This window comes from Aethalodelphis obliquidens, unplaced genomic scaffold, assembly GCF_003676395.1.
Source record: "Aethalodelphis obliquidens isolate GAN/ISIS:26980383/991018 unplaced genomic scaffold, ASM367639v1 scaffold14, whole genome shotgun sequence".
NCBI classification, from domain to species: Eukaryota; Metazoa; Chordata; class Mammalia; order Artiodactyla; family Delphinidae; genus Aethalodelphis; species Aethalodelphis obliquidens.
In genome coordinates this window covers 39,396,170-39,417,035 of record NW_020837958.1, presented here as the reverse complement: position 1 = coordinate 39,417,035, position 20,866 = coordinate 39,396,170, and the positions used below count along the sequence as shown (strand labels likewise).

Genomic DNA, 20,866 nt, shown 5'->3' with positions numbered 1-20,866 from the left:
TCCAGTCCTCAGATCCCTGCATCCTAGAGGCTAAGCTGTTGACCAGCCCCTTATGTCATCAAGAGTGCTTGGAGTATCTTGTAGATCTGGGATGCCCTCCCCTGCCCCAGTACTAATGGGGGAATTGGTTGGGATCTGTCCTCGGCAGAAGGCCTTTCAAAGGCAGTTCTTTGTTTATGGAATTTCTTGCTTCCCTGGAGACTGTGCTAAAGTCTGTTCTCCTAGTGCAGCTCTGTAGAGGCAAAGGGAATGCACTCCTTTCGCAGCGATGGGGGCGGGGGAGGGCATAGAGAAATTAAGGCTTGGAGGAAGAAGAAAAGCTTTCTCAGGGTCATGTCATAAGGCACGAGGTAGCACTGCAGACAGACCCCAGGTGTTTGGGCCCCGCAGCCGGTGCTCACAACCATAGGGCCGGGCTCCCCCAGCCCCGCCTGTGGTCGGTAGCTTCAGCCCTCACGTCGGTTTCTGACCATGGCATCTGGACCATCTCCTTCCTCAGCTTCCTCCCAGGTTCTCCAGCCTCCCCCATGGGTGACATTCTGCAGACCCCACAATTCCAGATGAGGCGGCTGAAGAAGCAGCTTGCAGATGAGAGAAATAATCGAGACGAGCTGGAGCTGGAGTTGGCCGAGAACCGCAAGCTCCTCACAGAGAAGGGTAGGTGGCCTGCCGCTGGCAGATGTGTGTTAACGGGCAGCATTTGGGATTTTCATCCGGGGAAGTGCTGGGCTTGTCTGAGGCGTGGCCCCTCTGTCTTCTGTGTTGTCGCCTCTGCTGGCCCGGATGCTTAGAGCTCAGCCCTGGGCCTGTCAGGCTGACCTCCTGGAAGCTGGTTCTGTCCTTGCCACCCTCCTTCCTTTCCCCGGGATTGGACGCCTCTTCCTTCCTCCCCCTCCTCCCCTTAGTCCTGTGCTAACTCTCCTCTGTCCTCCCCTCCTCTGGGGCAGATGCGCAGATAGCCGTGATGCAGCAGCGCATCGACCGCCTGGCTCTGCTGCACGAGAAGCAGGCAGCCAGTCCGCTGGAGCCCAGGGAGCTTGAGGAGCTCCGTGGCAAGAATGAGAGGTACAGTGCTCCCTACCGTCCTTCCCACTCCCGGGGCAGGGGAGATATGCTCTTTCCTCACTGCTCCCCTCCCTTGCAGCCTCACCATACGGCTCCACGAAACTCTGAGGCAGTGCCAGGACCTGAAGACAGAGAAGAGCCAGATGGATCGCAAAATTAACCAGCTTTCTGAAGAGAATGGGGACCTTTCCTTTAAGGTGAGTGTTGAGGTTTCTGGCCCCCACCTGGAAGCCCCTTTGCTTGAATTGGTCTGGAAAATTCCCCGAAAGAGTGTTGAGGAGAATGTCCTCATTCCGTAATTGGCTGCTGCCAGGGACCGGCTGGTGGCCCTAAGTTTTGATTTGTAGTCCTGAGTCAGAGACGTGAATAGTTGCGATTGGTTTGAGGAAGGTTGGAAGGCTAATGGGAGCTGTCCAGGCCCTGGAGCTCAGGGGGCAGATAGCAGTGGTGTTGGCGGTTTTGACCCTGGGTGATGGGCGTTCCCTCTTGTCTGTCTCAGCTGCGGGAGTTTGCCAGTCACCTGCAGCAACTACAGGGGGCCCTCAATGAACTGACAGAAGAGCACAGCAAGGCCACTCGGGAGTGGGTGGAGAAGCAGACCCATCTGGAGAAGGAGCTCGGCACAGCCCTGCAGGACAAGGTAACCCTCTGCTTGGGGAAGTCAGGGCCACAGTCTTGACCACACACTCAAAGCTGAATTCCGTTTACCGCTCTATTCTTTGGGGCCTTTGGGAATTATGCTGCCTACTTTTCAAGGCTTAATAGTGTGCTGTAATGGGCTTCAGGCCAGTACACCTATGAATCCTGTCTCTGCTGTTTACAAGGTGTGGCTCTTGGACAAGTTACTTGACTTTGTTTCTAGGCATCCTTTTCCTAAAATGGGAAAAAGAATGGGTAGCTGCCTCATTATCCGTTGTAAGATAATGCATATGGAGCACTGAACACACATTGTCTGGTGCAAAGTGAGCTCTCAGTGAATTAGTTACTGTTATTTATTATTGCTAATAAGAATCCAGCTCTGCCACTTATTAATAACCATGTAGCCCGGGGGCAAAGCACTTTACTTCTGAGCTTCAGATTCTTACCCTGTAGAAAAAACAAAAGGGATGGTAGTAGCTACCTCCCAGATCTGTTGGGTAGGTTAGAAATTCAGAGAGGTACCCAGCACAGTGCCTGGCCTATTGTAGGTACTTAGTGAACAGTGGTGTAAAGTGGGGCAGGGGACCAGGGGATGCTGCTGCTGTTGATGCTCAGACTGTTGGGATATTTTTAAGCTGATGGGTTTTTGGATTATCTGAGAGTCAAGACATGAGTGAGGAAGGGCATACAGTGAGGAAATCTGGAGTAAACTCAGCAGCCTTGGAGAAGAAATGAGCAGGTCACTTGACTTAACTGAGCCCTGGTACCAGGGCTAGAGAGTCAGGTCTCTCATGGTCCCAGGTCCTTGATTTCTGCAAGTTTTCCCCTAGGTCAGGGCAAAAGGAGATCTTGGTAATAAGGTAATAGGGTCTTATGTCTTGTTGATGTTCAAAAGGGTTTGTGTGGTAATCCGGTGCCTGTTCCACTTCTGTTAACATGAGGCTCTCGTATACTCCCAGAAATGCCTTGAAGAGAAGAATGAAATCCTTCAGGGAAAACTTTCACAGCTGGAAGAACATTTGGCCCAGCTGCGGGAGAACCCACCCCGGGAGAAGGGCGAGGTGCTGGGTGATGTCTTGCAGGTAGGATCTCAGGGGCAGGGGTGAGACCTGTGTGCTGGGATTGCTGCAGACCCACGTTCGCCGTGTTCAGGTTCCTGGCGGTCCTCAATCCCCAGAGGGGCCGGGGGACCGAGGAGTCGTGCTGAGCCCCATTTGTCTCTTTATCTCACCAGCTGGAGACTCTCAAACAAGAGGCAGCCACTCTCGCTGCAGACAACACCCAGCTCCAAGCCAGAGTGGAGGTGCTGGAGACTGAGCTGGGCCAGCGGGAAGCCAAGTTGCTTGCCGAGCGGAGCCACTTTGAAGAAGAAAAGCAGCAGTTGGCCAGCCTGATTGCCGAGCTGCAGGGCTCCCTGTCCAACCTTGGCCAGGCCAAGGAAGAGCTGGAGCAGGCCTCTCAGGCTCAAGGGGCCCGGCTGTCTGCCCAGGTGGCCACGATGACCTCCGAGCTCGCCACCCTCAATGCCACCGTCCAGCAGCGGGATCAAGAACTGGCTGGCCTGAAGCAGCAGGCCCAAACAGAGCAGGCGCAGCTCGCGCAGACCCTCCAGCGGCAGGAACAGGCCTCCCAGAGCCTCCGCCAGCAGGTGGAGCAGCTGAGCAGCAGCCTGGAGCAGAAGGAACAGCAGTTGGAAGAGGCCACCAAGGAGCAGAAGGCCACCCGGCGAGACCACGCCCAGCAGCTGGCCGCTGCGGCTGAGGAGCGGGAGGCCTCTTTACGGGAGAGGGATGCGGCCCTCCAGCAGCTGGAGGCACTGGGGAAGGAGAAGGCCGCCGAGCTGGAAGTCCTGCAACAGCAGCTTCAGGCTGCTAGTGAAGCCCGGGACAGTGCCCAGACCTCGGTGACACAGGCCCGGCGGGAGAAGGCAGAGCTGAGCCAGAAGGTGGAGGAGCTCCATGCCCGTGCTGAGGCAGCCCACCAGGAGCGGTGTGAGGCGCAGGCCCAGGTGGCAGAGCTGAAGGCCCAGCTGAGGTCTGAGCAGCAAAAAGCAACCGAGAGAGAAACGGTGGCCCAGGAGAAGGCCCAGCTCCAGGAGCAGGTCCGGGCCCTTGAGGAGTCCTTGAAGGTCACCAAGGGCAGCCTGGAAGAGGAGAAGCACAGGGCTGCAGACATCCTGGAAGAGCAGCAGCGATGCATCTCCAGGCTGGAGGCAGAGGCCCGGAGCCTGGTGGAGCAGCACGAGCAGGAACAGCAGGAGCTGGAAGAAGAGAAGGCTGGGCGCAGGGGGCTGGAGGCCCGACTGCAGCAGCTCGGGGAGGCCCATCAGGCCAAAACAGAAGCCCTGCGGCAGGAGCTGGCTGAGGCCATCGCCTCCCAGCGCGAGGCTGAGAGTGAGTGTGAGCAGCTTGCCAAGGAGGTGGCCACCTGGCGTGAGCGGTACGAGGACAGCCAGCAGGAGGAGGCACAGTACGGAGCCATATTCCAGGAACAGCTGATGACCCTGAAGGAGGAATGCGAGAAGGCCCGCCAGGAGCTGCAGGAGGCAAAGGAGAAGGTGGCAGGGATAGAGGCCCACAGCGAGCTCCAGATCGGCCGGCAGCAGAGTGAGCTTGCTCAGCTCCACGCCAGCCTGGCCAGGGCCCTGCAGCAGGTCCAGGAGAAGGAGGTCAGGGCCCAGAAGCTCGCAGACGACCTGTCCGCTCTGCAGGAGAAGATGGCTGCCACCAGCAAGGAGGTGGTCCGCCTGGAGGCCTTGGTGCGCAAGGCGGGTGAGCAGCATGAAACGGCCTCCCAGGAGCTACTCAAGGAGCCGCCCAGGGCAGGAGACAGAGAGTCGGAGTGGCTGAAAGAGCATCAGGGACGCCCGTTCTGCAGCACACAGGCTGCACTGCAGGCCATGGAGCGTGAGGCAGAGCAAATGGGCAGTGAGCTGGAGAGGCTGCGCGCCGCGCTGATGGAGAGCCAGGGGCAGCAGCAGGAGGAGCGTGGACAGCAGGAGAGGGAGGTGGCGCGGCTGACCCAGGAGCGGGGCCGGGCCCAAGCCGACCTTGCCCTGGAGAAGGCCGCCAAGGCCGAGCTTGAGATGCGGCTGCAGAATGCCCTCAACGAGCAGCGTGTGGAGTTTGCTGCCTTGCAGGAGGCACTGGCCCGCGCCCTGATGGAAAAGGAGGGGAAGGATCAGGAGCTGGCCAAGCTTCGTGGGCAGGAGGCAGCCCAGGGGGCAGAGCTGAAGGAGCTTCAGCAGACTGTGGAGCGGCTGAAGGAACAGCTGGCCGGGAAAGAGGAGGAGTGCCCACAGTCTCTAGGGACAGCCAGCCGAGAAGACGCTTCCGGGTCGGGAGCCCAGTCTGAGGCTACCGGAAAGACGGAGCAAACAGGCCCGGAGCTGGAGGCTCTGCGGGCAGAGGTGAGCAGGCTGGAGCAACAGGTCTGCGAGTATCAGGAGAAGTCCTCCAGCCTGGAGCGCAGCCTCGAGGCTGAGCGCGCCTCCCACGCGGAGCAGGCCAGTGCTCTGGAGACTTTGCGGGGCCAGTTAGAGCAGAAGGCCCAGGAACTGGGGAGCGGTCAGGACACCTTAGCCTCAGTCCAGAGGGAGCTGGCCATCCTCCGCGCCAAGGCCCAAGAGCACGGCAAGGCTGAGGATGGGTGGAAGGCACAGGTGGCCCGGAGTCAGCAGGAGGCTGAGAGGAAAAACAGCCTCATCAGCAGCTTGGAGGAGGAGGTGTCCATCCTGAACCGCCAGGTGCTGGAGAAGGAAGGCGAGAGCAAGGAGTTGAAGCGGCTGGTTATTGCCGAGTCAGAGAAGAGTCAGAAGCTGGAAGAGAGGCTGCGTCTGCTCCAGGCAGAGACGGCCAGCAGCAGCGCCAGGGCCGCGGAACGCAGTTCCGCTCTGCGGGAGGAGGTCCAGACCCTCCGGGAGGAGGCGGAGAAGCAGCGGGTGGCTTCCGAGAGCCTGAGGCAGGAGCTGGCCTCGCAGGCAGAGCGAGCAGAAGAGCTGGGCCAAGAGTTGAAGGCTTGGCAGGAGAAGTTCTTCCAGAAGGAGCAGGCCCTCTCTGCCCTGCAGCTTGAGCACACCAGCACGCAGGCCCTGGTGAGCGAGCTGCTGCCCGCTAAGCACCTGTGCCAGCAGCTGCAGGCTGAGCAGGCAGCCACTGAGAAACGCCATCGAGAGGAGCTGGAGCAGAGCAAGCAGGCAGCCGGTGGGCTGCGCGCAGAGCTGCTGCGGGCCCAGCGCGAGCTCGGGGAGCTGGTGCCCCTGCGGCAGAAGGTGGCAGAGCAGGAGCGAGCAGCCCAGCAGCTGCGGGCAGAGAAGGCCAGCTACGCAGAGCAGCTGAGCATGCTGAAGAAGGCTCATGGCCTGCTGGCGGAGGAGAACCGGGGGCTGGGCGAGCGGGCCAACCTCGGCCGGCAGTTCCTGGAAGTGGAGCTGGACCAGGCCCGGGAGAAGCACGGCCAAGAGCTGGCAGCTGTGCGTGCTGAGGCTGAGACCCGTCTGGCCGAGATGCAGCGGGAGGCACAGAGTTCTGCCCGGGAGCTGGAGGTGATGACTGCCAAGTACGAGGGTGCCAAGGCCAAGGTCCTGGAGGAGAGGCAGCGTTTCCAGGAGGAGAGGCAGAAACTCACAGCCCAGGTGAGGCATCCAGCTCAAGCACGCCCCCAGAGAGCAGCCCTGTGGGAGGGGGGGACGTTGTCTCTCTGCATTCCTGGGCCTCCGGCTCCCACATGATTAGAGTGTCTTGTCTTCCCACACTCACTGGGTGGCAGAGAAAGAGAGGTGACTGGTAGAGTTCAAGTCTGTTGCCCCCACCCCATTGGCCTACAGAAAATACCAATAGCCTCCTCTTCTCCGAAGTCTCTGTCCCTGGAGAGTCAGGCTGCAAAGGCCATCAGCCCGTTGAGGCACAGTGTCGTGAGGAGGTGCACTTGCAGTGGAGGCCCCGAGAGCCACCGGCGACTAGAATGACCCGAGCTAGCATTTACAAAAATTTTTAGACGTCTAGTTCCATGGGAAGATTAGAGCCTCGGTGAGGTCGGCCTGGCACCAGGGCCAGTGCCTCTTCGGCCCCCATCTCATGCTGTCTCCGTTGCTCCTCCCCACGCACAGGTGGAGCAGCTAGAGTTATTTCAGAGAGAGCAAACTAAGCAGGTAATGCCTGAGGTCCTCGCTAAATGCTGGCTGCTTAAGCGGTGACTGGTCTCGGTGCATGACCCCGGCTGCAGCTTGCCTCCGCTGGCTCCTGTTGTGAACTGTTTGTGAAGGGGGCAGGGTCAAGCCGTGGAACCCAGGCCCAGGCCGCCCCGGAGTGCAGTGTGCTAGGCCCTCTCTCAGGCCTCATCCCACCCATCCCAGGTCGGCCTCTCCACTTTTCTGTGCTTTCATCGCTTGTCAGGGATGAGGGGTAGGGTAGGCTTCATCTTTCCCATACCAGATCCAGCGACAGACTGCTCTTGGGATTCCTGAACCTCCAAGACCTGCTCCAAGTTTGGGTACTCAACTGTGGGGACTCGCAGGATGCCCATGGGCCTTGTTTAACACAGGCCCCTTCTTTCCCACAGAAACCAGAAAGATGATGTGCAGGAGGTCCCCATAGATTAGGGGGGTTGTGAGCTCAGGACGCCTGCCCATCACTCTCTGGGGTTTTAACCCCGAGCATGGAGTAGTGATGTCTGGGAGCAAGAAGGCCAAGGTTGAGAGGAGCAGGAGGGGCTCCCACAAGTCAGAGGAGGGGAGGTCTGGCTGCCGTGCCCTCACAAGGATCTCTGCTGCCCTAGACGTCAAAGCTATCGAACTGGTATTTAGTGGGAGCACGCTTTCCACCACTCCTCCTACCCTGTCACCTTGGGCCTGCTGAGGAGTCGGCCCTTCTCTCCTCCCATCATCTCCTCCGAGGAGCCTGAGATGATGGGGAAGCTCAAACTGAATGGCAAACAGTTAGCAATGGAGCCCTTGCCTCTCACCTTTGCTGATCATGCTTGAGCTCCTGGAATGCCTGGGGGAGCCAGGAGTGTTTGTGGCTGTTATGCTCCCTCTCGTCCCCTCCCTCCCTTCTCTCTTCCTCTCTGTGGGAGTGGGGTGGGCTTGGAGTACATGTGCTGCCCCTGCCCTCCTCTTCCAGCAGCCTGACCCCCAGTGCTAATCACAGCAGCCACACCGCTAGCACCAACCCTAACGGCTTGTGGATATTGGGAAGAGGTCCGAGCATCTGGCTTTTTCTCTGGCCGTATCTGGGAGGAGCGGGGAGGGGCACTCACTGAGTACGTCTGCTGGAGTGGTAGACTGGGTCCCCTGGTCCTGTCTGGCCCGGGAAGGTTGGGGCTGGGAGCAGTGGCAGTAGGACGTGGTGGGGTGTCGGCTCCTGAGTTGGCTCTGCTGTCTCTGTCTCTGCAGGTGGGGGTTGGAGGCGAGCACAGGCAGGTGGCTCTGGCAGCACTTGAGTTGGGTCACATCACTCAATGTCCTGCTGACCAGCCTGGGCAGCAGGCCGTTCCCTAATTAGAGGCCAGAGAAAGGACCTGAGTTTCCTCTTCCAGGAACACTGGGGACTGGTCTGGGGAAAACCGCGTAATTTGTCTGGACATCCAGGGGAAGGCCTCCCTGAGTCTTGTCTTCTCCTTTTCCCTTCCTGCCCCAGGTGGAAGAACTGAGTAAGAAGCTAGCTGACCATGACCAAGCCAGCAAGGTGCAGCAGCAGAAGCTGAAGGTGGGACAGCTGGGGGATGGGCCTGCCCTCTGCTAGCCTCAGGTCAAGCGGGGAGGGAAGGTGCTAAGCCCCTGGGTTGGGGCACCCTGGGGCCTGGCAGCCTCAGGAGCCCCGCCTGTGCCTCTGGGAGCTCTCAAGGGAAGACTGGAGTGGCCCCCAACCCCCATACCTTCACTGTCTGCTACAGTAGCCACTAGCCATGTGTGGTTATTTAAATTGAAATGAAATTTAAAATTCAGTTTCTCAGTTGCGCTAGCCACAGTTCCACTGCTCAGTAGCCATGTGTGGCTAGTGGCTGCTGTACTGGACAGGGCAAATCAGAACATTTCCATCACTGCAGAAACATTTCCATCACTGCAGAAAGTTCAGTTGGGTTGCGCTGCTAAATCTCAGGGAGGAGCGTCAGTAACGTTTAATATTACAATGCAATTTAATATTCTTAATGCTTTCAGCGATGTCACCTTCTTTGGTTTAATATTTGCTTTTTTGCAGCTCTAGGCGTCACAGCTTTTAGTTAGGGGCAAAGGAATTTGGCACCAGTGGCCCTCGGAGGGTCACAGAGTTGGTGGGAGCTCAGCTTTGTTTCCCCAGCTCACTGCCATGTACTCCACACCATGTCACAATTACGTGATAAACAGATGCTTATTACACTCTTCTTAGGGGCCTTCCTGGTGCTGGGAGATGTGGAGAGGTAAGGCTGGATCTGGATGGCCCTGTCCAGTGCCTGCTACAGACGTAGTATTTGCTGGTGTTGTAGGTGGACAGAGAATCCGCCACAGGCCCTGCTCCCCAGGAGTCTATGGTCTGGATAGGAGGCAGTGCCGGCATCATAAATGAGCCCACACAGGCTTTGGAGTCAGGTGGACCAAGGTTCAAGTCTTACTCTGCTATTTAGTTACTGTGACCCTGGTCAATTTGCTTTCAAGGTCTGAGCTCAGTTTCTTCATCTCTGAAGTGGAGATAGTTAGTTCCTAGAGTGGTTTTGAGCAGAAATGAATTCACGTGTCCTCAGAGAGCACACATGCTGTGTGCCTAGCTCCATGCTCTGCACCCTGGTGTTCCCTGGGGATCAGTGCCCTTCCTCCTCGGGGAGACTGTACTCATGGAGAGAGAGTGAGATGGTTTGTGCCTGGTCTCAAAGAAGCAAAGGCAGGCTGCCAGAACTCTTCCAGAAATGGCATTAGCTGGACAGGAAAAGCTCCTATAGAAGGTGCACTTTGAGGGGTGTGTGGTGTTTTGGTAGGCTGGAGTTGGGAGCGGGTAAAAGGTCTTTTTGTGTGTCCTGAGAGGTTAGGCAGGAGTCTGAAAACATCCATGGAGCCCAGGAGGCTATGGATTCGGGTGGAGCAAACAGACCAGCAGCCCTGATCAGCCCTTCTTGTGCTTTCCAGGCCCAGGGAGGTGAGAGCCAGCAAGAGGCGCAGCGCCTCCAGGCCCAGCTGAATGAGCTGCAGGCCCAGCTGAGCCAGAAGGAGCAGGCGGCTGAGCACTACAAGCTGCAGGTGAGGAGCCTGGTCCTGCCCACCTGCCCTCCTGCCCCACCCTACCCCAGCCCCACCAACACACCTGCCCTCTGCCCACCCAGATGGAGAAGGCCAAGACTCATTATGATGCCAAGAAGCAGCAGAACCAAGAGCTGCAGGAGCAGCTGCGGGGCCTGGAGCAGCTGCAGACAGAGAACAAGGAGCTGCGGGCTGAAGCGGATCGGCTGGGCCGGGAACTGCAGCAGGCCGGGCTGAAGACCAGGGAGGCCGAGCAGACCTGCCGTCACCTCACCGCCCAGGTGCGCAGCCTGGAGGCACAGGTAGGGCCCTGGCTGCACTGACGCCCTCCTCTCCTCAGCCATCCCTGCTTAGGCCTCCCTTCACTCTCCCTCGGCTCTCCTTCCCAGGTTGCCCACGCTGACCAGCAGCTTCGGGACCTGGGCAAGTTCCAGGTGGCGACTGACGCCTTAAAGAGCCGGGAGCCGCAGGCTAAGCCTCAGCTGGACTTGAGCATTGACAGCCTGGATCTGAGCTGCGAGGAGGGGACCCCACTCACTATCACCAGGTCAGGAGGCACCCTTCCTCCCTCCGTCTGTTGTCCTTTGAGCGCCCCCTGTTTATCAGGCTGTATCCTGGGCACTGGGGCTGTGAGATAAATAAGACGTGAACCCTTTGCCCTCTGGAAGCTTATTCTTAGAGAAGAATAAAGAAAGTATTAGAGGTATTAGGCCAGATGTTTGTATATAGCACAGTGGGAGTAAATAAAAATGAGTGGTCAGAAAAGGCATCATGGAGGCTGTCACTCCTGCTCTGAGTCTTGAAAGAAGCCATAGGGGTGTGTCTGATGGACGGAGGAGAGTGGTTGAGAGCAGAGGCCGAGAAAGAGCCTGGATGGGCTGGAACATGAAGTTGCAAGGGCTTGGGCCCAAGTCCCTGAGGACCGGCTGGACTCCCCACTGAGTGGGGGGTGAGCACATGTGTTGAGGAGCACATGGTCCGGTTTGCATCTTAGAAAGCCTGTCCTGATAGGGGAAAACTGAGACTTTAATAAAAACAATAAATGTGTTTTTAGAAATGTTCAACACTTATGTGTGTCAGACACTGTTATAAACACCTGAAAAGTATTCATTCATTTACCCCTTAACAACTCTGAGGAAGCGTCCATGATCATCTCCTTTCACAGATGAAATTGGGGCAGAGGGGCGGTCACTTGCCCAAGGTGCCACAGTGGCAGGGCTAGGCTTGAACCTGGGCAGCCTGGCTCGAGTCCTTGTTTGTCTCCACTCTGTGTCTCTCAGAGGCTGTTGTAAGTCTAGGTGAGAGGGGGCAAGGCAGGCAGGGAGGGGCGTGAGAGTGGAGTATGGTGTGGTTAGGAGAGCTCTCAGGAGACTCACTCGCCAATTGGGTTTGGCAGGAGAGGGAAGAGGTAGGACTGTGCCTGTGTTCGTTCGTGGCTGGGGGCTTGGGTGGAGGCCGCCCCTCCCAGCTCCTACTTGCTGAAATAGGAGATACAGGAGGAGAAACAGACAATGGACTTGGTTTGGGACATGTTCGTTAGTTGTGGAATCCATGGGGGAGGTCTGGGGCTGTGGATATATGGGTCTGGGAGCAGGGTTTGGGAATTGCCAGTATTGAGTTCAGAGAGCCATGGAGTGGATAGGCTCACCAGGGATGGAGAACGGAAGGCCAAGGTCAAGAACTCTCCCTGATACCTCTGAGAAATCAGAGAGGGTGGGGTGCTTGACTTAGTCTTCTTGTAATAATAAATGTAGGACTTGGTCGCTCTGGAGCAAAGGGATGGACAAAATGCCTTGTAGCCCCAGGAATGGCACCTCAGCAGATGTTTTCCCCACAGCAAGTTGCCTCGTACCCAGCCAGATGGCACCAGCATCCCTGGAGAGCCAGCCTCGCCCATCTCCCAGCGTCTGCCCCCCAAGGTAGAATCCCTGGAGAGTCTCTACTTCACCCCCATCCCCGCTCGGGGTCAGCCCCCCCTGGAGAGCAGCCTGGACTCCCTGGGGGATGTCTTCCTGGACTCAGGCCGGAAGACCCGCTCCTCTCGTCGGCGCACCACGCAAATCATCAACATCACCATGACCAAGGTCAGGCTGCTGCAAGTGGGGCTGCAGGGTAGCAATGCTTGCTTCCTCTCAAGGGCATCTTTCCATCGGGTCCTCAAAACAGCCTCAAGAAGCAGGCAGGGCTGACCAGTCCATACCCACAGATGGGAAAGCTTAAGGGTGGTGACTTGCTTAGGCCTCTGGTAGAAAGGGGCAGGGCTGGACGTGGCTGCCTGTCCACTGACTCTAAGGCTGCTGTCCTCTCCGTGTACAGCAGTGACCCTGTGCAGGCTTAAGGGAGACAATGTGGAGAAGTTGCAGTCCGGCCCGTGCCTCCCCACACACCCCTGGGTACACCCTTGGGTAGCTGAGATGCGTTGTGGTTGCCCAGTGGGCTGCCTGCCTGGCTGGGGGCTCTGGTCCTTGTTTCCATAGCACTAGGAGGTTGGGGAGGAGAGGAGGGGGGCATCTCTGGTGGGGAGAAGCTGGAGAAGTTCTAAAAGATGGTCAGGGGCCTGGCACACTTGGGTGGAAGGACACTGTGGGATGAACCCAACAAGCTCAGGAGACGTGAGTTCTAGCCCCAGCTCTGCCGCTTCCTTGCTTTGTGCCCTTTGGGCCAGTCACTTCATTCCTTTGCACCTCACTTCTAAAATGGTCTGATGCACTCTGCCTTCCCTCCCTCAAAGCATTGTTAATAGACTCAATGGAAAAATGGACAGAAAAAGAGTCTTGACAGCCTCAGTACCTTGTGTGGGATTCTGGCAACAAGGCCCATTTCTTGCAGAAGTGCAGCTAAGGACCCCATGCAAGGCAGTGTGGATACGTGCAGCCATGGGGTCTGAGGCGCTTCGGGAAGGGGAACGGGAGGCTTCTTGATGGGGTGTCAGGGCCCCTATCCCTACTACAACAGGTGCATCCTCTCTTCCAGAAGCTAGATGTGGAGGAGCCAGACAGCGCCAACTCCTCCTTCTATAGCACGCAGTCTGCCCCTGCTTCCCAGGCTGGCCCAAGAGCTGCCTCCTCCACCCAGTCTCTAGCCCGCCTGGGCTCTCCCGACGACGGCAACTCGGCTCTGCTAAGCCTGCCTGGCTACCGGCCCACCACTCGCAGCTCCGCTCGCCGCTCCCAGGCTGGGGTGTCCAGCGGGGCCCCTCCAGGTGAGGGGATTGTGGGGACTTAACACACCCAAAGATTAGACTGGAAGCAGATCCTGGCACAGGGAAGGGACAAGCTTTTAAAAACCCAAGGCTGGCTTCCTGGCCGCCACCCAGCACCTCACCTGCCTCTCCTCCCTGCAGTCTGAGGGCCTTGCCTGTTGTCACATCAAGGGGCTGTGCTGGGCAATAACACTGATGTCATTCTCAGCCAGGCTATAAACCAGAAAACACATGACGGGCCTGGGATTCCCAGCACAAGAGTGCTGCCCGGCTGCTGTCAGTCGTCCTCCAGGCCCCTTCTCGGGTGGGAAGGGGCTGCCAGAGAGGCCAGACTGGCCTGGGAGCTATGCTCAGATTCTTTTCTGAGGCTCTTGCCTTCAGGGACCACTCTGGGTATCGATTCCTGACCCTCCATTAGTTTCTCTTGGTGTCACAGCCTCTGCATATGACCCCAGGGAGGAAGCAATGAGCCAGTCCCCAGGGTAGGGATGGTCTGTGAGCCCCGAGCCTGTATCTGCAGCACTGAGCAGAGCAGGGCTCTGGGGTGCTAGGCTTGAAGTTCAAGGGCTAGGTGCATGGGAGTGGTGGCAGCAAAGGCTGGTGGGATGCTACCTCCCCCCTCTCCTCCTGGCCTTCCAGCCCCACTTGCTCCAATTTCCTCGCCCTCCACAGGCAGGAACAGCTTCTACATGGGCACTTGCCAGGATGAGCCTGAGCAGCTGGATGACTGGAACCGCATTGCAGAGTTGCAGCAGCGCAATCGAGTGTGCCCCCCGCACTTAAAGACCTGCTACCCTCTGGAGTCCAGGGTGAGCTCTGGGGCCCCCTGCCATGGACCTGCCCCTGTTGGCTCACCTCTTCCTCGTCATCCCACCCCAGTGCCCTGGCCTGCCAAGGAGGGTGACCTGTTTCCAGTCAAATAGCTGGCAGGGAGGGAGCTCAGGGGTGAAGGTCCTGTGGGTGGGCAGGAGGCTTGGAGAGGTCTCTTGGGACTGCTCTTTGCAGCCATAGTGGAGGGCGTAGGTGGGGAGCTTTTGCGATAGAAAGGCTCTAGCTGCTCCACAATATAGGCCAGTGAAGAGAGTTCTGGGGCGGTCCTGCTCCACCTCCAAATAGCTTGGCTCCACCGACCACTTTTTCTACCCCACGCAGCCTTCCCTGAGCCTGCCTACCATCACAGATGAGGAGATAAAAACCGGTGACCCCCGGGAGACCCTGCGCCGAGCGAGCATGCAGCCAGCCCAGATAGCTGAGGGCGCTGGCATCACCACCCGGCAGCAGCGCAAACGGGTCTCCGCAGAGCCCCACCAGGGCCCTGGCACCCCCGAGGTGGGTGATGTCGGCTCCCATAAGTTGATTAGCGGGGAGGCTCCCGGCTCAGAAGGGGGACGGGTGCTGGTTGGACACGGTCCACTTGTCCTCTGGCTTAACTGTCCTCTTCCCCATAGTCTAAGAAGGCCACCACCTGTTTCCCACGCCCCATGACTCCCCGGGACCGACATGAAGGGCGCAGACAGAGCACTACCGAGGCCCAGAAGAAAGCAGCTCCAGCTGTTGTTAAACAGGTTAGTCAGGGGCTGAAGGGAGACCCTGGAGGGGCCTTGCTGGCCGAGCCCTGGAGCAGCAGGTTGGCCTGGGAGGCCAGTGGCACCCCCAGTTTGACAGCCTCTCCCTACAGGCTGACCGCCGCCAGTCAATGGCCTTCAGCATCCTCAACACACCCAAGAAGCTCGGGAATAGCCTTCTGCGGAGGGCAGCCTCTAAGAAAGCCCCATCCAAGGCCTCCCCCAACCCCCGCAGTGGGACCCGCCGCTCTCCTCGCATCGCCACCACCACAGCCAGTGCCGCCACTGCCGCCGCCATCGCCGCTGCCACTGCCACCCCTCGGGCCAAGGGCAAGGTGGAGGCACTGTCAGGGAAGGGAGAGGGTTCGGCTCTTAGGAATCTGGTAGGAGCAGGGGCCCCCCCCCCCCCCCCGCCAGCCACCCCAGGGGCTGCTTCCAGGCAGGGCTGAGCTAGGCTGCTGGAGGGCGGGGAGGGCGGGGGCTGAGAGCAGGTGCTCCTGGCCTGGTTAGCTGCTCCTTACGGAGGAAAGGACACGCCTCCATTTCTCCCGAGAGCACCCAGAGCTGCTTAGGCACAGCCAGCCACTGGTAACCTGAAGGTAGATTGGGTCCAGGGCCACACCAAGGAGGGGACCCTAGTCTGGGTGTGGGGGGCCACTGGTGCAGCCTGGCACCGAGTCTCTTCCACTTGAGTGACTGTCTCTCTCTCTTCCAGGCAAAGCAATAAAGAGCCGGTACCAGTGAGTGGCCCCACCTGTGTCCTTGATGCTGCCCTTGCCTGGTCCTTTTTGTTCTGTCCCTTTCAGTGCCTTCTCTCAGCTCCCAGGCCAGCAGTGGCCAAACCCCCATAGACAGTGACGCCTGCCCACACCCCGGCCTGGTACCCGGACCTTCGCCAGGTGAACAGGTGTGTCCTCAAGAGTTGGCCCGGAGCCTGGATAGTCTGGGTCCTCTCCCTGCCTCGCCTCCTGATGTTTTCTTAGAGCAGTCACTTCTCCAGCGCCATCACAAGAAGATTTGGGGCTGGCTTTGAGTGGCTGGGTCCTTGGGCCCAGTCAGTCCTCCTCTCAGCCTCTGGATCTAGAAGGGACCGACCATTGGAGGAGCAGGCCCTGGTCCCTGCTGCTCCCGGTGGCTGGGCCGAGCAAGGGCCCTTGCTTTTGAAGTCCAGGACTGGGCATTGACCTAGTGGGAGCGCCCCACCCCCAGGTGCTCCCATCCACCCAAGGGCACAGTTGCCCGAAGGATGCTCTTTTCCAGGAGAAACGGGCCCTGTGCCTCAGTGGGGGATGGGGGCGGGGGGGGGGCAGCCTTCAGTGGCAGCTCATCCCCTTCCTTCCCCAGATTTCACTGGGGTGGGATTTGGAGTGATGGGAAGGTTTTTAAGGGCCAGGGATGGATCTTTTCTAAATGTTATTACTTGTAAATAAAGTCTATTTTTCTCCCTTGAATGCCGAGACACCTTGATCTGTGTGGGAAAAGTAGGGAAACCTGGGCTTTGTAGAGCAGCGTACCTTTGTCCCTGTGGAGACTCCAGACCCACATACCTTCTCTCAGATCCCTTCTCCTGGCCTTTCTCAGGCCACAGGATCTTCCCACACTCCATTTCTGGCCTCTGCTCCTGAGGAGCATTATGGGCCGGCCTCTTCTCTTCTGAGGGCCTGTGTCCCCTGAATCTGGTTTTGTCTGTAGCTTCTGAGTGGCATTCTCTCTCCTCTTCCCACACTCCCTCCTCAGACAGGCCACGTTCTGTGAGTAGAATGATGGCCAAAAGGATAAATGAATGGGCAGACATCAGTATGCCACCACTGAAGATCATTTATGAGCACCCGTCGTAGGTCTTGCTGGGGTGAGAGAGATACAGCTATGGGTCAGAAGCAGCCTCTCCCCGCATACCTTCCCTGGGACAGTCGAAACAAATACAACATTAAGTCGATGCAGAATGTGGCCTGGGCTGAGAGCGTGTAGAGCTCAATGAAGAGGTGGCATTTCAACCAGGCTTTGGAGCTTGGGGTTCATTATCAGGATGGTGAGGCTGAGGGGACTTGCTGGAGGACAGGGCTTCTTGTGTCGGGGGTATGCTCGTCTTCAGCCCAGCCTGGGGGAGTGAAGCAAACAAGGATCAGGGCCAAGGTGGGAGGGACATCCCTTGTCACTTTTCTCCAGGCCATGCCTCCCCTGCCTGAATCCTGTTCCTTTTAGTTTCCGCCTCAGGCTCGGGGAATTGGTGGGCATTAGCTGCAGGCTACTGTGGACAGAGCCCACCCTTTCCTCCCCACGCCAAAGCAGAGCTCCTCCTGTCCCTGGAAGTCCATCCCTTGGGTTCCTCACCCAGAGCTGGGCCAGGACGAGGTGACGCTGGGCAGTCTGCCCAGGATCCGAGAAAACACAGGAGAAGTTGGTGTCTCGCAGAGCGGGGCTCAGCTCCTCCAGCACCAAGGCCCTCCACAGCTGGGTCCTCGTGCCCCTGTGCTCCCGCCTGGAGCAGAAGAGAAGGAAAGGCCATGAGAGGACCGTAGGAGGAGGCCTCCCTCCCACCGGCCTCATCGCCGCGCCCCTCACCTGGTGCTGCCCTCCCGCAGCCGGCCCGGGAGGTGCTCGATGAAGGAGCTGTTGCCCAGCCAGTAAAGGATGCTGAAGTGGGGGAAGCGGCTGCAGGCAGTACAGGACAAGGTCAGCGTTCCATCTAGGGACACGTGTGGCTGTTAACCCGACTGTACAGCAGACCCTCCCCTCTGCCACGCTGTGGCCTGCCCACCCTGCCCAGCTTCCCAGCTGCCATGATCCAGGAACCTGGAGTGGAGAGTCTGTTAAGAGAAGTGCGGTCATCTACCAGGGGACCCTGGCTGAGTAGGATGAATTTGGGGACGGGTCCTTGGTCTAGGTCCTTGACTCCTGAGCTTTCTTCTTCAGAATGACCCTTTCTAGCACCCAGCTCCAGTGACTCTAGGAGCCCTGGCTGAGGAGGCAGCACCAGTAGGCCACCGCTCCTCTGAGGAGGCCAGAGGGCAAGTGGGCTCTGGGAGGAGGGGCTGGGCTTGCAGCCACTGCAGTCAAGGCTCTGGGAGTCCGCTGACTGTTCCTTCTGTCTGAATCCTCTCCGTCCCCTTTGACAGGGAGCATCTTGGGAGCTGCGAGCTGAGCCCTGTGCCACACTGGCGATGCTGGCGGGGAGAGGAAGTCAGTGCTCAGCCAAGCTGACCTGGTTGGTGGTGGGCTACATGACAGAAGGTTGGGGGACAGGTGCTCAGAAACCAACCCCACCCTTGGTGCCTCCGTGCCCTCAGCCTGCCCTCTGACCACCGTGCCCTCCTGGGCTCCCATCAGAATGGCTCCTTACTCAGTGAGACTTCCACTTCCGGCCAGGTCACCTCCAATGCTGGGCACTGCTTAGCTGTCGGGAGCGCTGGGGGCCGGGAGGGGCAGGTGTCCTTTGCGATCCCAGCTGAGGCAGTGGCAGCTGTAGTGGCCTGAGGCACAGATGTGGCTCTGGCCAGGTGGGAGACGATGTGGGCACAGAGGAGCAGGGCCCAAAGAGGGCTGGGGTCTGAAAAAAGGACAGTCACAGAGGTCAGCAGCTGTCTGACCTCCGGGGATTGCCCGGCATCCTAGCTCGGATGTTGGCTAGAGAGGGAGTTGCTGCCGGGATGTAAGTCTGGCAGAGATTCTTGGGCTCTGCCCAGGGAACGGGAGAGGCAGAAGAACCCCTCAAACCCCACCTCTTGGCCCTTTTTGAATGGAGCACAGGGAGACCTTGGAATGGAGCCAGAGCCACAGCATCCGGGCAGAGGCCGAAAGCAACAGCACAGCAGCTGAGGGGAGCCCACCTGGGGGTGAGGCTCAGGGCCAGCCACATGGCTCCACTCTGGTCTCAGGATGCCCCCCAGCCCTCCACCCGCACGTGCACAGCCCCAGGTCCCACCTGGAATCCAGTTCTGTCTCATGGTCGTGATGCGTGTGTCAGGAGCTGGCACGCCTGGATCTATATATCTGTGACAACTTCCTCCTCTCTGGGGGAGGCGGGGGAGGAGATGGTGAAAAACTGCTTCTCCCACGTCTTCTGAGTGGCTTGCTTAGATCCCAGGCATACATGTGGCCTTCTTCCTGTGGACTCCACAGCCCCTCCCTACCTCTAGTTTTTCAGTGGGCTGTCAGGCACTGCTATTTACTCTGTCCTGTCCACCTGTGACAACTCCTGGAGGACTGGCATCGGGCATAGGCTAGAGCTCTTCCAGCCCCTAAAAACAAAGCCAGGGGATCCCCACCCTAGCTCTTATTACCATCAACATTATACTGGTTACTAGTCCAATCTAACCCCTTCATTACAGGCATGGAAACTGAGGCCCAAAGAGGACCAGGGACTTACCTAGTCACAAAGGGAGGTAAAGTTCTCTCCACTGCCAGAGCTGGTTCTGGGAAGGGCAGGATATATAGTGAAATCCTTCTGCGAAAGCACTGAACTCTCCCTTCTATTTCACTTTCACTTTTATTTAACCAGGGAATCTAGAGCGGACTCTGGCTACCAAGAGAAGGCACACATACATGACAGCAGTCTGAGCCCAGTCCTTAAGGTTCCTGTACACTGCGCCTCTCTTCCTGAGCCGGAGTTCACAGTGGCCAGGAACTGGCCAGGAACCTTCTTGCTAACTCCCAGGCCCCCCGCTTTCCAGATGGTATCAGCCTGGGGTCTTTAACCTTCCTCAGGCCCACCCTCCCAGGGGCACACAGGGCATGAACCAATGAAAGAGTCTCTCACACATGAATTCTTCCATCCCAGCCAACGGTCAGGACTTCGGTGTCCACCTTTGCTCTTCTACGTGAACAGGCCTCCTGCTTCTTCCTTCACAGCCACACCATATTCAAAGGGACAACTCTCCTAGTCACTGGAGACCCCAAGCTGGATCACTCTGACCATTTCAGACTCCATGTCACACCAGCCCATCCACATTCTGGCCTTTCTCAGGCTCCCCACCTCCCTCCAACCAGCAACCCAATGACCACCCATCACTCCCATGAATCCTTCTCACTTCTGTCCTCCCAGCCCCTTGGCCAGAGCTACAGATCTAAGTTCACCAGGAAGTCTAGATTCCCCCTACCTGGTTCACAGGAAGCCCTGAAAAACCCTCCTTTCCGGAATCCCCCGTTTTTGGAGCTCCACAGCTCAGCTCAGCTGCGTCTGGCCCCACGTGAGCCACACCATGGGAGCTACACTGAGAGCACCTCCAGGCCTTGTGGGCAGGAACCTCTCAGACAAGCCGAGCACTTGGAACACAAGCTGGAGCACTGGACCTAAGAGGAGGAGAGGGTGCTTCCCAGGGTAAGAGGGCGCGTACCCAGCACTGGCTCGAGCAACTGTGAAGGACCAGACCCAAGTGTCTGGGATCAGGAGGATGGGATGCTGGGGACAGAGCCAGGGAGGCCAGGAGGTGGAATTAGGTTTGGAAGACGTGTCCGAACACTGCTGCAATCCCAAGGGTTTTGTGTGCGTGTCATATGCATGGGCGTGTGTATGTATAAAAACCCGACTCATTCCCAATTAGACGTGGAGACTAAAAGTCAACTCCTCTTCTCCAGGGCTCTAGTTGACATTTTCATCTTCTCAGTTCCTCCCCCACCGCCTGCCCCAGGAGCTTCTGTGCTGTTAGATGCAGAGCAACTCCTCCCTAGGAACACCAGTGTCTCCAGCAGTTAGGTCAGGAGGCAAAGCTGCCCAGGACTTCAGAGACACAGTCCTTTGGGGAAGGGGGTGGGGATGCGAGGGAGAGGAGGCAGGACTCTACCTGTGAGTGTAACCAAGGCCAGAGTCGGGCTGCTGGGAGGTCATGGGACTCAGGACTGTTGAAGTATGAAGAGACAGCCTTGGACAGCCTGGCCTCGGTTCTCACATGAGCCTGATGCAGGGGTACGGGGACAAAAGTGATGCTCCCTGCCGCCATTCCACTCTCTGAGGATAAGCCCACTGGCATGCAGACCTCGGAAGCCACGGCTGGGTAAGAGAAGCCAAAGCTGAGAGTGATCTGCGAGAGGGGTGGTGGTGGCAGGGCACTGACCTCAGGTGGTGAGGACAGTCACCCAGTGATGGCACAGGGCACCTTCTGCTACAGGACGAAAGCCCGGCATTCCACCTTGCTCAGGGATGTTGGGCAGGGCCAACCACCCCCAGGCCCCGGCTCTCAAATGGGAAGAGCA

General features: G+C 58.3%; 2 protein-coding genes across 8 annotated transcripts in view; one reads left to right on the top strand and one right to left on the bottom strand.

The window, feature by feature from the left end:
* Positions 1-16,128, top strand: part of NUMA1 (nuclear mitotic apparatus protein 1) — a 73,783-nt gene extending 57,655 nt beyond the window's left edge. For 3 of the 4 annotated variants that reach the window (XM_027115602.1, XM_027115603.1, XM_027115601.1), the window contains exons 9-26: positions 500-657; positions 948-1,065; positions 1,145-1,262; positions 1,565-1,705; positions 2,664-2,786; positions 2,939-6,337; positions 6,812-6,853; positions 8,340-8,408; positions 9,800-9,910; positions 9,994-10,212; positions 10,300-10,457; positions 11,748-11,994; positions 12,884-13,112; positions 13,785-13,921; positions 14,265-14,441; positions 14,561-14,677; positions 14,791-15,012; positions 15,393-16,128. In XM_027115602.1, the coding sequence (XP_026971403.1) occupies positions 500-657; positions 948-1,065; positions 1,145-1,262; positions 1,565-1,705; positions 2,664-2,786; positions 2,939-6,337; positions 6,812-6,853; positions 8,340-8,408; positions 9,800-9,910; positions 9,994-10,212; positions 10,300-10,457; positions 11,748-11,994; positions 12,884-13,112; positions 13,785-13,921; positions 14,265-14,441; positions 14,561-14,677; positions 14,791-15,012; positions 15,393-15,404 (5,797 nt within the window). In that variant the 3' untranslated portion in view covers positions 15,405-16,128. The remainder of the gene's footprint in view (positions 1-499; positions 658-947; positions 1,066-1,144; positions 1,263-1,564; positions 1,706-2,663; positions 2,787-2,938; positions 6,338-6,811; positions 6,854-8,339; positions 8,409-9,799; positions 9,911-9,993; positions 10,213-10,299; positions 10,458-11,747; positions 11,995-12,883; positions 13,113-13,784; positions 13,922-14,264; positions 14,442-14,560; positions 14,678-14,790; positions 15,013-15,392) is intronic. The other variant, XM_027115604.1, reaches the window with a different exon arrangement.
* The window catches only part of IL18BP (interleukin 18 binding protein), a 30,555-nt gene extending 9,743 nt beyond the window's left edge, over positions 1-20,812 (bottom strand). Inside the window, exons 1-6 of one of the 4 annotated variants that reach the window (XM_027115608.1) lie at positions 18,600-20,812; positions 18,018-18,224; positions 17,240-17,363; positions 17,009-17,156; positions 16,225-16,426; positions 7,960-8,196 (exon numbers count right to left, since the gene is read on the bottom strand). In XM_027115608.1, coding sequence (XP_026971409.1) covers positions 7,960-8,196; positions 16,225-16,426; positions 17,009-17,156; positions 17,240-17,363; positions 18,018-18,224; positions 18,600-18,621 — 940 coding nt within the window. In that variant the 5' untranslated portion in view covers positions 18,622-20,812. Of the gene's footprint in view, positions 1-7,959; positions 8,197-16,224; positions 16,427-16,475; positions 16,776-17,008; positions 17,157-17,239; positions 17,364-18,017; positions 18,225-18,599 lie in introns of those variants that run through there. The other 3 variants (XR_003434564.1, XM_027115609.1, XM_027115610.1) reach the window with 3 other exon arrangements.
* Positions 20,813-20,866: the final 54 nt, after the last annotated feature.